The sequence below is a fragment of the Vulpes lagopus genome, chromosome X, assembly GCF_018345385.1.
Source record: "Vulpes lagopus strain Blue_001 chromosome X, ASM1834538v1, whole genome shotgun sequence".
In the NCBI taxonomy this organism is placed as follows: domain Eukaryota; kingdom Metazoa; phylum Chordata; class Mammalia; order Carnivora; family Canidae; genus Vulpes; species Vulpes lagopus.
Genome location: NC_054848.1, coordinates 32,879,349 through 32,895,823, shown reverse-complemented (window position 1 = coordinate 32,895,823; position 16,475 = coordinate 32,879,349). Strand labels below are relative to the sequence as shown.

Here is a 16,475-nt window from a genome sequence, read left to right as displayed (position 1 = left end):
AAGAGTAAAAACTGAGGTTTCTTGGAGAAGAATTTAGCCACACTGTAACAGAGAAATCTAGCCAGTTTCCAGCCTATTGACCTACCTTAAAGAATTAGGACTTGTCAGACCAGATAACTGCGTGAACCGATCATATTCATTCATACACACACACACACACACACACACACACTCCTACATCCTACTGGTTCAGTTTTTTTTTCTGCAGAACTCTAATATACCAATGGGGATTTTACTAAAATCCTTAAGCTTAGGATCTAGTCCATTCTTTTTTGCAAAAGGGTTACATCTTTATGCTTATAGACAATGAGTCAAAAACTCTTCCTGCCTTGTCTTCTTCTTCTTTTACCTATGACAGAAAAAGATAATTTCACCTGTAGTTGCACTACTGTTATTATGCCCTCACACAAGATTTTTACTTATGAAAATTATTGATAAGTAATCTCAGCCATACATATCTGTCTCCTCCAGTTTGTTATTTGCTTTACACTGATGCTTCTTTGAAGGCCCTATTATCATCTACAGACCAGAGATATTTTTGGATATTTTTATTGCAGTTTGACTTGCCAACATATAGCATAACACCCAGTGCTCATCCCGCCAAGTGCCCCCCTCAGTGCCCATCACCCAGTCACCCCATCCCCCCACCCACCTCCCTTTCCACTACCCCTTGTTCGTTTCCCAGAGTTAGGTGTCTCTCATGTTCTGTCACCCTCACTGAGACCAGAGATTTTGTCTGTGACAAATAAGGGGAAAAAAAAGACATAACTTCAAGACTTCCAGAATTAAACTTTAAGGGGCACCTGGGTGGCTCAGTGGTTGAGCATCTGCCTTCAGCTCAGGTCATGATCCTAGGGTCCTAGGATCGAGTCCCGCATCAAGCTCCCCACAGGGAGCCTGCTTCTCCCTCTGCCTGTATCTCTGCCTCTGTGTCTCTCATGAATAAATCTAAAAAAAAAAAAAAAACTTTTAAGCATTAAGCACAGGCTTCTGAGGTCATCACATAATCGCCTTCAAGACCCTATCAGTGGAGAGTGAGAATTTTGAGAACACCTTATTTGAGAAGGAGATGGGTTCATGGCATGGCTATCACAGTGTTCAGTGGAACAACACCTAGATTTGCAACATTCAAAGACCTGTACCATATAGATCAATCATTGATCCTAACCCGTCTGGCCTTTTCCAAATAAAACAGAAGTGAAAGTTCTTGAGAGCAAGCTGTTTCTTGGGCTTTCCTAGAAGTCCAAGAGACCCTAACATCCCTATTGAAGATATTAGCTCCTTTATCCTGGAGGAGAACATTAAACACTTTATATCCTGAGGTTCATTTCTCAGTATACAGTAGCAGTGGAGCCTCAACAATAGGTACCAGAACACAACTGTCATAGTTGCTGTTCTACCCACTTGCCATGTGACATTGGGAGAGTTGAGCATCATCTCTGGGCCAAAGTGGCCTCAGCTATAAAATGGAGACCCTAAAAAATCATCCCTGGTCCTCTATGGCCCATTTCCCCATTGTCAGTACAGACTTTTCTTAGGAAAAGCTCAGACTGACAACTGTACGCCCTGAGCAGACCTTTGAAACAATTTAGTCCAACCTCCTCATTTTGTAGCTGTGGAAGCTGATGTGACCCCCAAGTAAACCACAGCAATGGGAGGCCAGAATCCAGCTTTCCTCCCTCTTCTGCCACTACTCTGTTCCAGTATGTCATGAACAGTCTCTCCTCCACAGTCAGAGTTGGTCAATTCCTTTCATCCTACACTGCAGAAGCCAAATATCCCACAACCACAGTACCTAACCTGCCTCCCTCCTGCAAACTGGTTTCCTTTAGATTTTGCTTAAATAGATGAAGTTTAGAGATACTTTCCCTACAGTGATTATAGAATGCTAAATATAGGACAGATCAATGTTCTGTTTTCATGAAGGACTCTGAAGCAGAAACACTAAATGAAACATTGAATTCAGGCCCTATTCATTGCCTTTCCATAGATTTGAAACCATACTCCTTAAAGAATAAAATAAAATTCACTCTTACAGTGTTATTCAAATGTGATTTGGGGGCTGATGTAGGCCATTAAATTATTTGTTACTGGTCAGCTACAGCAGGTTGGGAAATGGTCAGCATTTAGTGACTTCTAGAGCAATCAGGTTTTGCCATAACATTTAGGTGACTGATGTCTTCTTACTGAACAGAGTTTATAGTGGTTCAGATGTTGCTGAACTCAAGTAGATTCAAATGTAAACTCCATTGTAGTCCTAGTAAAATACAACTATCTGTCCTACTTTCACAATGAATTTGTACAACTGAACATATTGGTCCCATACCAAAGACAATTTTGAAGAGCATTGTACTGTTCTAATTTATGGAAGGAGAGAATTTCATCCTTCAGAAAACTGTGGTTTTACAATTAAATTATCATGTGGATAATGAACCCAAGTAACTTTAAGAGCCAGGCAAGTACTGTAAATGAGTGAAGTGGGTCATAAATGAGATATAACAGGGAAGGGTGAGCATGGTAGCAAACCAGAGAGGCCCAGTATTAATGGGACAGCAGCCAGTCATCTTCATCTGACATAAACATGTATGCCCAGACATTTTATTTTAACCAGAGAAGCCAGTAATTGAGGTCTTGAGGTTAAAAATTCTTGATTTTAAATGTTGGCAGCTAATTAATTTTCCTTTAAAAACATCATTGTAGGCCTAATGATCCCATCTGCTGCCTCCATTATGTCTGTGAGCAGCCACTTTGTTATTTGTTCTTTAGGCAAATGATTTATTCATGTTCATAGATAGTCTTCTTATTCTTGAATCCTATTTTGGGGCTCCAAAGGCCCTTTCTAAATGGTTAGGTGCTCTCCCTATGACCACTTCCTGTCAGATCTGTCAGATTTAGGGATGAAGGGGCCTTCAAACACCTCTGTTCCCAAAGGTTGTTGTCACAAAGAGGCCAACCTAGTGTCCAGGCCTTGTGTTCATGCCAACACCAAGCCCACATGACTCTCCCAGGTTCCCCTCAAGCTCAACTCTTGGATTCATCTCTTCTCACACATTATACTTTCTGCTGTGCTGAGCTGGGTCTGACCCCAGCCTGCTCTGATACTGCTTTGGATCACAAATCTGGTTTGGCAGCCACACCCTCCCCAGACCATCCCTACTCACTCCAGTTTTAGTTTTCCACTCCCAACAGGGCACTTGTCATCAATGGTATCCTTTGTGTGGGGCCTAAGCTACAGCTAATAGTTCCTCATCATCCCCTACCTCCCACTTCTTTGAAATGCACAAAGGGTCTAAACTCCTATGGCTCATTCATTCCCAAAGGTAATGACTCTCTCTCTCTGCCCACCTTCCTCCCCTGAGGGTGGGATTCCTATGCCCAGATAAGAGGGGGATTCAGAAAGGTGCTGCATTTACACCCATGCTATGCTGGCACGGACCCTATGTTTCATGTGAAACCCACAAGCACAGGTGAAGGACTGTTTCCAAATGGGAGGGCAACAATGCCCTGTTTGATTCTCCCACGACCCCGTGGCTACAGAGGGCTCATGAGGTCATTAAGTCTCAAACTCCAAACTCCACCTAGGACCTCGGATAGTCTGAGGAGCCCAGGCAGCCTGGCTCCCCGAAGATGTCACAGTGACCATCAGTGTCGACTCCTGCATGGACTGCAGGGGACCACCTGACCACACAGGTCTGCTAAGCCAACATAATTTATCAACCTACTCTCACATCTCTGGCCTTTAATGAATTCCTCCTTAACTGTGCCTTCTGGTGAAGTACCCAGGAGATTATTTTGCACTAAAACAAGCCACTGCCATAGCCAAAATCAACAGCTTATAAAAATCAGCCACTTAGCCAACATATCAACATCATAGCATAATGACTGATTCCCTGGCATTACCCACCCCAGAGGCACTCACTGTTGGCTGAAGGACACTGGAATATGAGACACCATGCCCTGGACACACAGATGCTCTGCTTCAGGGATGGGGTAGCAATGTTGGTGCTTCCTGTGACCAGGTGAAGGACAATCTCACCTGCAGCTGCTGAGGAGAGGCCTGCTTGATCCTCAGATGAACAGAAGAGTAACAGTTAAACTTGGCTGAGGCAAGAAGGGCCTCCAGGCTCTCTAACAAATCACAACTATGTGGGGTGGACATCCTGACAGTGAGGTTTCTGGAAATATTTGGTTGAATGGCATTAGGGGAGCAAGAAAAGTTTCTTGGATTTTACAGGCCCATATTCCAATGAGCTCTAAACACAACCCTGGCCCTATTATTGTCAGGAAACTCCTGTGAAGGAGGCAAAGGCAGAGACAGCTCCACACTTTGAAAGATAATGGAAGGAGGCAGAGAGAGGGTGAGTCACCATGGAGGGAGGCAGAGAGGAAGTGAGTCACCACATAGAGGGGAGCAGAGAAGACACTAGGCTGAGGCCTATCTGGTTCCTAGGAATACCTCTGGCTTCTTCCTGTGTGTGGCACTTTTCTGTGTTTCCACAGGGTTTAGTGGGCTGTGGTTTCATAGCCAGAGGTCCAGGAGCCCAGCAATCACGGGAGAACCAGGCGCAGGGGCACTTGCAGAAGTACACCTAAGCATCTGGTCTACTAGGGAGGGAGAGACATGCTAAGAACTCTCCAAATTGCTTGTTTTAGGCCAGAGAGTTTTTATTATACACACACACACACACACACACATATATATAATCACTTAACTTACCAGTGTCCACAGGAGAGGACACAAGGACATACTCCACAAACGTTATCACAGCACTAATATTATCTTACATCCTTTTTTGGAATGAGGCAGGGTATCAGTGAATGAAATCGACCTGAGCACCGTTCCACTCTGTATACCTCTTCATGGGTTCCCCATCGCCCCTCAATCTTCACGTAAAGCTCATGCCATCCTCTCCATCCACCCACACTGCCATCACCTCCTGACTTCTACACGTTCCCTTCTCATGAATAAGGCTCCTGGCACCTCAGTCACGAGCTTCAGGACCTCCCCAGTTACCACCATGGTTCTGGGAACTCAACATGCCTGGGAAGCCCCCCATCCGCTGCCAACCTCTCAGCCCGCAGGCCTTGACTTGCTCAGAGCCCGTGAGGAAGTCTCTCCTCCGCAGCCAGCTACTCCCCCCAGGGCCTTTCCCCCCAAGCAGTCCCCAGAGAAACAACTCCCTGAAACACTGGACTGCAGCCTCCCACACTGATCACCCCTTCCTCCCTCCACTCCCCACAGGAGATCTCCTCCTGGGTGTCTCACAGACCCCGCCGACTCGGAAAGACAGAAACAGAGACAAGTCAGAGGCACGGCCCTGGGCTTCAACACTTTAATAGCATTAACTGATGACAGAAGCCAGACTTCTCAGTTATAAGAAGTCTTGGCTTAGACTAAGGCTGTGAGGACTCCCACAAGTCTCTAGGACCCAGGCTTTAGCCATTTCTCCTGGATCTAGGCATCTCATCAAACAGAGTGAAGGCTGTATCCTTCAGGCATTGTTGGGGCTCTCTGTTGTTGCCCACTGCTCTCTCCACATCTTGTGGGGCAGTCTGCACGTTGTTGTTATTGGCCTCAGTGCCTACACGCTCCAGGATGTAGTCGGTGAGGGAGTCGAGCATGGCAAGGAGGAATTCAGTAGATGTTGAACTTAGGCAGTGGGTGCGCTGATCCTCCTGCAGGAGGCGGTCCACATAGCTCACAGGGAACTGCAGCTCAGTTGTTACAAGATGGGCTTGAGTCTGATTGGAGCTCTCATGGCTTTTGTTCCCTGACATGATGTTGGCAGGGTTTGGCTCCATCAGCTCTGCTTGATTCCCCAGCTGCACTGTGCCTCTCAAGACACCAGGGGTCAACTCCGCCCATTTATATTCCTAAGCCCTGGCCCCTCATTGTGACATCATAGACTTTGGGATGTCACTGGTGTCCATTGTGCCCTTATCAGGCCTCAGCCCAGAAATGTCCATGACAGGAACCTGGTCACCCTAATGAACAGACCCTGATTTTGAGAAAACTAGAATTTTCTGCTTGATTTTAACATGGTAGAGATCAATGTGTATTCCAATGGGAAACTCTTTCCTGTCTTAGGACACCACTCTACATTATCTGATTTTGGCCTTATATGGTCTTTGAGGCCTTTTACTATCCTTCATTAGTTGTAGGTTAGTGATACATATGTAAAATGTCTTGTCTAGTAGAGATTATATTGTCCCCCTTCCATGATATAATGAAACCAGTTTTGCCTCCATTCACACATTCATTTAAATATTTTTGATTAACATTCCTGTATCTAATCCTTGGATTCTCTATGAACCAGTTATATCCTCTTCCCATTCCCTCACTGATTAAATAGAATCTTTTAATACACGTTTATTTCATACCTGTATTAGCCTCTTCATTTGACACTGTTTGAAAAATATCTCTTGATCATTGTGGAAGTCATAATAAGATGCTCAATGGATGCATCTTTCAGAATCACGTAAACATTGTTTAGAGAGAGAAGTGTACTTTGCACTTAGTTAAAGCCCAGTTGTGTCTTCTTGGATGTCCTAGATGAAGCCAAAGTACCAAGAGGTATTTCCTCTCATTTTTTTCTCATTTTTTAAGAAAAGTTTTTATTTATTTATTTGAGAAAGACAAAGAAACCGAGAGAGAGAAAGAGAGCATGAGCAGGGAAAAACCAGAGGGAGAAGGAGAAGCAGACTCCCTGCTGAGTGTGGAGCCTCATGCCAGGGTCAATCCTAGGACCCTGAGATCACAACCTAAGCCAAAATCAGATGCTTAACCGAGTGAGCCACCCAGGCGCCCCATTTTTTTTTTCTCATTTTAATTTCCCTTTCCACGAAGTTGGTGTTTCTGCTTTGTTTGGGGTTTATTTACAGCGGTAACAGTTAAAGACATTTCCAATCCAAAAGAGAGAAGTAGCAGCAAGAAAAGAGTCTGATCCAAGCAATGTGGATCAAGCAGACAAACCTACATACATTTCAAGATCTGGGAATAATATTTTATAGCTTGTGGCTCCTTCTGATCCCATGACTTCATCTTGGCCCACAGCTCTGCCCTCTCTCTAGGCCCTCGGCTCTGTCCTCAAAATCACCTTTCTTTTATTTTGAATGGAACACATGTTTTCAGCTGAGTAGTTTTATCAGCCTGTTTTCCTCTTGTCAAATTTTGGGAGCTCCATGACCTTCTTTCATTTCATCTATTTTCTCAGTTAAAGATAGCATGGTTTTTGCTGATTTAGCATACTCAAAAATCTTGTAGTTCCCCACCCCATACTGCATGGGGATTTGTGCCCTTAGACAAGAAACTTGTTCACAGATCCCTCCAGGAAAATGCCATCTCAATTCCTAGCTTCTGCTGAGATGGCTGAGGTTATCCATGATTCACACCCTATCGCTTCAAAGAGCCCTCTGTTTGATTGAATACTTTGATCTTTCGATCCCTCTGAGAAAAGATGTGTCTAGCTACATGCTTGATGTTTATCTCCACAAGACACTTTCCTGACAGCAAATCCTCTCATTTTAATGTCTTTTGCATTCTGGATAGGCTGAGAATTGCTCCTATCTTCAAGTCCTGGCTCCTTTTTGCTTAACAGCAAATACTTTCTCAGAAATATGCTCAACTAAATCTTCAATTCACTGTTCAGGAGTTCTGCTTTCCACATAACTGTAGGACAAAAGTTGGCCAAGATTTCTGCTACTATATAACAAGAATCCCCTCTTCTCCAGTTTCCATTATGCTGTTCTTAATTTCTTTCTAAACCTTTACCAGCAATACCTTTGATGTTCATATTTAGGGTACTTATGATGACTTAGGTCTTCTCTAAAGACAATGTAGGTTTTTCTCCACTGTGCTTCTTACTTCCTTTGGAGCTCTCACCAGCAGCACTTTTAACATCCGTATTTCTACTAACTGCTCAAAGTAATCTAGGATTGTCTATCATGTTTCTCAAAACCATGCCAGCCTGTAGCCAGTATCCAATTCCAAAGCCACTTCTACATTTTTATATACTCATTACAGCAGCAAACTATCCCTTGTACCAAAATCTGCATCAGGTTTCTGGGCCTGCTAGTGAATTGCTACAGATTTGGTGGCTTAAAAGAACACATATTTAGTCCCATACAGCTCTGGAGGGAAGGAGCCCAAAACGGTTTCACTGGGCTGAAAACAAGTTGCCAACAAAGTCATGGTCCCTCTGGAGGCTCTAGTGGAGAATCTGTTTCTTGGACTTCTTCAGCAACCGGAGCCATATTTCTTGCATTTCTTGTCAGTGCCCTCTTCCTTCATCTTCACAGCTAGCAGTAGAGTATCTTGCCTCAGTGGCCAAATTTCCATTTTTCTATGTCAAATATCTCTGCTTCCCTCTGATACAGACATATGTGTTTGCAGTTAGATTCTATCACATAATACAGAATAATCATCCATCTCAAGATCCTTATCTTAATCCTTGAGGCGGTTTCTCTTTTGCCACATAAGGTAGTATTTGCAGGCTCAAGAGATGTGAATCTGGTTATCTTTGGAGGGCATTTTTCAGCCTACCATGGTAGGTATTCGCAGGAAACTAATAGGGAACTGAGGAATTGAGACGGGAGCGAAGGAAGCAAACAAAATGTCCACTATTAATCAGCTTAATATCACTGAAAAATTTTAGGGAACACTAGAAGATATACTTTCCAAGAGAAGATATTGCCCCAGCATTCTGGACTGTCATGCTATTGGGCAGTGGGCTCTGAAAGCCTAATAAAAGCCCTCACACGAAGAAATGCAGGTCCTAACATTTGAGAGTCAGGCAAACATGCATCCAATGGGTATGTAATGTGACAATATAGGTAGGCCCCTGACAGCATCTTCTACACAGTAATGTTTATATACTTTCACTATAAAGTCTTTCCCTTCCATCCTTACCTCCTGTCTGATCTTCTTTCATTTAGCAAATGTTTATTGTGCAGCTACCTTATATCAAGCACTGAGATGCTGGATATTTAATGTTAAAATAGATACTCTCTTGTCCTTGTTAAGCATCCCATCTAGTGGGAAAGACAGATAACCAGAGACATATGTAATTCTGAATTGTCACACATGATCTAAAGCAGTGTTTATCAACTTCTGCACTATTGATGTTTTTGACCAGATCATTCCTTCTTGTGGGACAGGAGGGCTGTTCCTGGTATAACAGGCTACGTAGCAATACCCTTGGCCTCTACCCACTGGATGATAATAGCACACTACAGTCATGATGCCAATAAGTATCTCTCTACATTGTCAAATGTCCCCTAAAGGGAAAAAGTATCCTCAACTGAGAGCCACATGATATTAAAAATGTACATTAAAAATAAATTACTCGAATATATAATGAGGGGATGTAACTTAGAGTAATCAAGGAATATCCCCTAAACAAGGGATAATGAAGCTGAGAACTGGCACAAGAAATGGGAATGAGGTAGCAAAGAGGTAAGAGAATGAACATTTCAGAAAGACAGGAATGGGCTAATTCCTAAAATGGTAGTATACTTGGGGTATTTTAAATAAAAGTAATGTGACCAAACACGGGTGCAAAGGACAGGGGGTTTAGATGACCTTGAATCCATCCACAAACAATGAAAAATCTAGTCTTTAACAGACTTCTTGGAACTTGGATCCAACTCCCATATCTGGATGAACATGATTTTTGTATAAACACACAGTTGACCCTTGAACAACATAGAGCGTAGGAGTGTGGATCCCCTGCATAATACAAAATCCATGTATAACTTTTGATTCCCCCCAAATTTGCTAATAGCCTACTGTTGACTGAAAGCCTTATTGATAACATAAACAGTTGATTAACACATATTTTGTATGTTATATGTATTATATACTGTGTTCTTAAAGTAAGCTAAAAAATGTTAAGAAAATCATAAGGGAAAAATATTTATAGTACCATATTTATTGAAAAAACTTCACATATGAGTGGACTCACACAGCTCAAACCCATGTTGACCAAGAGTCAACTGTATTTTTTTTTAAAGATTTTACTTATTTATTCATGAGAGACACAGGGGGCAGGGGGCAGAGACACAAGCACAGGGAGAAGCAGGTTCCATGCAGGGAGCCTGACGTGGGACTGGATCCCGGGTCTCTAAGATCAGACCCTGGGCTGAAGGCGGCGATAAACCGCTGAGCCACCTGGGATGCCCGAGTCAACTGTATTGTAATTAACCAATGATAAAATAGAAATGGATTCTAAGAGACCAAAGAAGTACAGGATGAATGGCTTTCATACCGTATGGCAGACTTTGCAGAAGTGGCCACAATTATCCCATTCTCTGTATTCACTCTAAAAAATGTGTAGTCACATTTTTTAAAAAATGTAAACTTGCAGCTTCTCCAATCAAGACATAGTGCCTATATCCTCACTTCTAAAATCTGGACTGGCCTTTCCATTTACTTAGGGAAATAAAGTGAAAACGTAATAGTGGACTAGTAATGGGCCTGGTCCTCAAGAAACCCTGTATTCTTTCATTCTCACTTAAAACACCTACTTCCGTTTGTCAACAAGCATAAGCTAGTCTGCTAAAGGATGAGAGACCATATTGAGCTGATCCAAGTCACCCTAGTTGTCCCTTGAAGGCTTTAGATATGTGGGCCAAGTCACGATCAGTAAAGTCAACTCACTCCCTTTCTGTGGTATTATGGTTATACATATTAAAACTGGAGATTCTATAAACTCAATAATACATGGATATAATTATTGTATTATTTTATGTCTTTATGTCTTTAAAGAAGCTGAGAGAAGAGGAGCAAACATATATTTATACAGATTTTGCTATATCAAACTCCTGATTTGTCATCTATGGTTCTCTTCATTTGTTCCTGCTCATTCCAGTATCACTTGGAGTCCCTTTCAGCTTTGCTTCCACTTATCCCTTTTGTGCTGTTAATGGAAAACATATTACATTTTTATATCTTTTATGTACATTATACAACTAATTTTTAAATCAGTTAAAAGAAGAAAGGAAAATAAATATGCATTTCTACTGTTTTTTAAAATTACATAGTTACCTTAACCAATACTTTTTGGGGTGGAGGAGGTTGGCAGAAGGAGTATGGATTTGAATTACTGTCTGGGGTTGCTTGCTTTGGGTCTAAAAAACTTCCTTTCATTCTTCCTTGTGCTCCTCAAATTGAAAAATCTCAACTGTTCTATCAAGTTCATGTTTTTTTTTTCTTCTGCTGATTCAAATCTACCAGTCAGCCGTCTAATGAATTTGTCATTTCAGTTACTGTAATTTTCAACTCCAGAACTTCCATTTGGTTTCTTTTTTTTATTTCTCTGGCTTTATTGGTATTTTCTATTTGATCTAGTACTGTCATCATATCTTCCTTTAATCATATCATTCTTTAATCATGGTTTCCTTTAGTTCTTTGAACATATTTATAATAGTAACTTCGAAATCTCTGTTAAGTCCCATGTCTGGGGTTGACCTCACAAGTTTCTGCTGCCTGCTTTCGTTCTGGTGTATGGGTCATATTTTTTCTGTTTCTTTGCATGTCCCGCAATTTTTTGTTAGAAACTGGAAATTTTAGATAATGTGTTGTAGCAACTCTGAGTATTGGTTCCACCACCAAGCACCTATGATTGTTTCTCTACTGAATTGTTCAGTGACTGGCTGGATTATTTTAGTGGAGTCTATAGCCTCCCCCCACATTGTGAAGCCTTTTATGTTGTGCAGAAGAGTATGATCCCTGTCACCCGGGGATGACTTTGGTTTTGGCAGAACTCTCTTTGTCTCTTTCTCTGACCACACCCAACTGTTGAGCTCCACTAATTACCAGCTGATTGCTCTATTGTTTTTAACAAATGCTCTGCGGCTTAAGTCCTTCCACAGTCTAACACAATCAAACTCAGGCTCTTTTGAAGTACTCCTTGCTTAGATCAGTGTTTAATATTTCTCCTGTCCCCAGGAGGTCTCCTCCCAGATGTCTCTTTCTCAGCTACTTTCCAGAAAACCAGCCAGCCCACAGTTCTGTCTGTTATCTCCAATTAATCTATCAATCTCTTCCCAGTGACCTTTCATCACAACTTCCACTGTTTTTTGAGAGTGCCCTTATGTTCAAACATCTCCATACTCTGTTGCAAATGAAGTCAGAGCCTTTGGTAAGGGATTCGGCGTTCTCTCTTTTATGACCTGCTTCTCCAGGGCAAAAATCTCTGAGCCATGGCTTTGCACCTGTGGGTGGGGGCAATGGGACATTTTTCACTGAGTGACACTCCTGCTTTAGGAGCTGAACCCTTACAGAGGGCAAGCAGCCTCAGTTCTTTTTACCTTGCTGCTTAGTGTGGATCACATGTGGATTACAGTACTTGAAAGGGTGATCAGGTCCCAGCCTACTCAGTGATGCCACACCCAAAGTAGAACCTCTATCCCATGAGTAGGGGATGGGAGGAAAAAGTAAGCCCCGATCTCTCAGCCATACTTGCCCAGAATTCAATCTTAGCAATAAGTGGCTGGGGGCAGAATGAGAATTGTTGATGTCCTGCCCATCCCTGAAAGATAGCCCTTGGAGTAGGAGCTAGAGGAAGAAGGAGCCCTGTGTCCTTTGCTGCACCAGTCTTTTTTTTTTTTAATATTTTATTTATTTATTCATGAGAGTCACAGAGAGAGAGAGAGGCAGAGACACAGGCAGAGGGAGAAGCAGGCTCCATGCAGGGAGCCCGATGTGGGACTCGATCCTGGGTCTCCAGGGTCACGCCCTGGGCCGGAGGCAGACCCAACCGCTGAGCCACCCAGGGATCCCCTGCTGCACCAGTCTTGAGTGGAGTTTCCATTTCACTGAGCTGGGAGGGAAATAGAATGGAGTAGGTACCATACACTCTTGCTGCAACCTCTAAGTTTTAAAAGATTTTGTTGAATGAATATTTCTTCATTTGCAGTATGCCCTTAGGATCATCTCCAAAGACTCTAAATGGTTGTTTAAAAAATAATTTTCACCAATTTTCTAGGGAATTGGTCTACAGAGATGTCTCGCTTTCATACTGGAAGCAGAACTCTGGTTGCTATTTTTAAGTTACTAAGGTTTGGTAGTTTATTACAAAGCATTATTGTAGCAACAGATAACTGATGCACACAAGTCAATAGCGCAGCCACTAGAACCTCAGCCTCTCAATACTTCCTATGGAATCCAGAGTATTCCCTTCATTGCAATTGAAACCACCCTCAGGATCTAGTGAAATAAACCACTTATATGGTAAATAATACCCTAATGCCAAAAACACTTCAGCATACAGTTTCCAAAAATAATTCTCATAAAATGAGTCATACTGGAAGAATCTGACTTATGGAGAGGCTTAAATAAAGTGTAATTCTTTAGTTAGTAAGAAATGGCCATTTACTGCATTATAGAAAAAAAAGTACTCTCTCAATTCAGTGGCACCTAAAACAGTAAGATTGATTATCTGCTTTTAACTAAGCAGTGTCAACACTACATTTGAAAACAGAACTTTATGAAAACTGTATTTGTAAAATAAGATTCTCCTTCTCCAAACATTTGATCAGGTTTGACACAGAAAGTGAAAGAGAAGTAGTGTCACACCTAAGAATTTCCTTCAACTCCCGAGTCAGAAATACAGACTATCTGGTATACTTCATTCATAATACAAACAAAAAGCCAAAATCAATGAACAGGAAATTAATCACATCGAATTATCAATAGACTCTTCCAGTAAGGATAGCTAAAGAATCCAATAGCACTATCAACAGATGTTTTTCCATCACAGAATGTTTTTCTTGACCTACAAGAGTACACATCCCAAGGTTCTCATAGCCTGACAATTGACCACAATATATTCATATTCAAATGGTTTAAAAAGCCAAACTTGCTTCAGCCATAAAAAACAATGAAATCTTGCCATTTGCAACAACATGGCTGGATCTAGAGGGTATAATGCTAAGTGAAATCAGTCAGAGAGACAAATGCCATAGATTTCACTCAAATGTGGATTTTAAGAAACAAAACAAATGAACAAAGAAAAAAGAGACAAACCACAAAACAGACTCTTAGCGATAGACAACAAATTGGTGGTTGCCAGAGGGGAGGTGCGTGGATAGATGACGTAGGTGAAGTAAATTAAGAGTACATTTATCATGATGAACACTGAGTAATGTACAGAATTGCTGAATCACCATATTGTACATTTGAAATATAACACTATACATTAAATAAATTAAAATTAATTAATGAAAAAAAATTAATTAATGAATTAATTTAAAAATATGCAGAGGAAGAGTTGAGGTTTAAGTATGTTATATAAGGCTGATCATGTGGAATGAATACCTCTGGGGTTATGGGAGAGGGTTTTAGGTGGTATTCCAATGGATATAAACATTTGTTTAAATGTATCTTAGTTTAAGATTTAAAAAATGATTGTGACCTCAAAGCTTTCTTTTAAAATAAAAATAATACATACATGGCCAAACTTGCAGTTAACTTTCTGAGTCTTAGGGAATTCTAATTTTTGATCTATAAAGATCTTTAATTACGACAATTGAAAAATTAAAGTATATATCAAGACATCAGAATTTTCAAATATGAGGGAAAATAACTATTCAATCATACTTGCTGACCTCTATCTAGGTCCTAAGTCAGCAGGAAAGCCAGCAAGCTCAATGCTCAGGAATTGACAGTGATTCGGTGATAAGAGACTACTGTGGCAGGCTGGTTCACATTTCTGAAACGGTAGTTTCAGAAAGTTGCTTCAAAAATATCCAGGTTGGTCTTTCCTAAGCATAAGACATAATAGATTTTCTGACTGCTTTTAAGCCTTGTTCTAACCTCTTCTCCTCCTGCCCCAAAGTGGGCAAGCTTATACGAAAGACTGTGTACTCCTTCCTTTGATACTAAGGAGAGATTTAAACCACACAAGATGGTTCCTATATATGAGAACCTTCACCCTGGTCCCACTCCCTAACCACCACAAAACTGGCAAGCCAGTCTTCTCTTCCTGCTCTCTCAAGCCATTTTGGGATCTATTTTGGAGCTATGCTGATCTAGAAAAACCTCATTATGTGAGTGATATATCTTTTCATACCCTCTCGGGGTGGGGGGGGGGGCAGAGAGAGAGAGAGGGAGAGAAGGATCTGCATCCTAACCAAGTTTTGGGTGGGAATCCATCCTGCATCTGTGTGGTCATAACCATATTCCACTACTGTTAAGTCCCTGCTGCACTGCAAAGTTTAGTACAAAGCTCGTAGCACATCCCATAGGGCTTTTCATCATCTTTCCCCATCCCACCTCTCTAGCCTCTTCTCCCCATCTCTTCCTCTCCACAGAAACCTAGGCTTCTGCCTCTGTGTATCTATTCCCAGAAGCTTCCATGATGTGTCATGATCTCTGTATATCTGCTTTACCTTTGCCTGGAATGTCCTTCCTACTTCCAATTCCCCCTTCCTTTCCCAACTTTCAAGCCACCTTCTTTCTCTTTGATATTTATGAAATGTTTTCCCCATCCCCTAAGACCAAGTAAAAGGCGATGCCCTCTTAAAGTCTCCACTAACCTCACTAGGCAGAGATTTTCCCTTCATTTTCTGGTCTATGACAACATTTAAATCACTGTTCTGGCCTGCTTACAGTTCTCTCTTCCCCTGAAAGACTCTGAAACTTTTGATGACAGAGACCTTCCCTTCTTCGTCTAATATAATTTGTCTCTAGCACACTCTTATGAATATAATCAGTGCTGAATAATGATGACTAGGTATTTTTTTCAAAAAAAAAGTGCAAATCTTGTTAAGTGGGAAAGGATGTTGGTAAACAATATTCTGAACTCTTTGAGATAGAGCAAGAATGAGAATTTTTCCGTATTTGTTTCTAGTGTTGGATGCAAATGAATGTTAGGAAATTGTTGCATAGCTAATGAAATAACTGCTAAGTAGTTAAAATCTAGCCCCAAAAGACTTATATTTTAGGGAAGTAGCAAGGTGACATGAGTTATTTATCATTTCCAGATCATAAACATTTCATCACTACTGAGCTAGATTCCTTGAGACCTAAATGATGCCTCTCCGTTAAGTTTAATAGCCATAGAAAAAGCAATGTGACCTCTATGGCTCAATAATCATGAGATAATTAGTTAACAGAAATGAAAATGACTCATGTGCCTCATTCTCCCCTCCAATAAAAACAAATTTGGAAACCATGAGTCCAAATGTGTTTTTTGTTTTGGCCAGTGTGCTTATAGAAGAGTCTAAAAAATTTCTCACTGTATGACTGCAAATATCTCCATCTTTTCGTGAAATCACTTTAAGTTCATAATTGCTAACTTCATCTAAGAATGGCTTTTGTAACATTTTATCAAGAACCCAGTTAACAACCTAGGGGATAAGCTTATCATGACAAGAGGAACAGTTAGCACATTGGATCACATTTCATTCGGTCACACAGCAAATATTAATTGAGCACCTCCTATTTATCTCTATCACAGCACTCAATCCACTGT

The 16,475-nt window shown here is 41.3% G+C and overlaps 2 protein-coding genes and 1 pseudogene across 4 annotated transcripts in view; 1 reads left to right on the top strand and 2 right to left on the bottom strand.

Annotated features, from left to right (window-relative positions):
* Nucleotides 1-16,475, bottom strand: part of SYTL5 (synaptotagmin like 5) — a 234,333-nt gene that overhangs the window by 134,870 nt on the left and 82,988 nt on the right. The window lies entirely within an intron of this gene.
* On the bottom strand, nt 5,437-5,778 carry LOC121482475 (huntingtin-interacting protein M). Its single transcript, XM_041740387.1, has one exon. It carries the CDS (start codon nt 5,776-5,778, stop codon nt 5,437-5,439), a length of 342 nt encoding a protein of 113 aa, XP_041596321.1.
* Nucleotides 9,408-16,475, top strand: part of LOC121482474 — a 37,278-nt pseudogene continuing 30,210 nt past the window's right edge.

Coding starts and splice junctions, on each gene's coding strand:
- LOC121482475 (XM_041740387.1), bottom strand. CDS start 5,778: ATGTCAGGGAACAAAAGCCATGAGAGCTCCAATCAGACTCAAGCCCAT.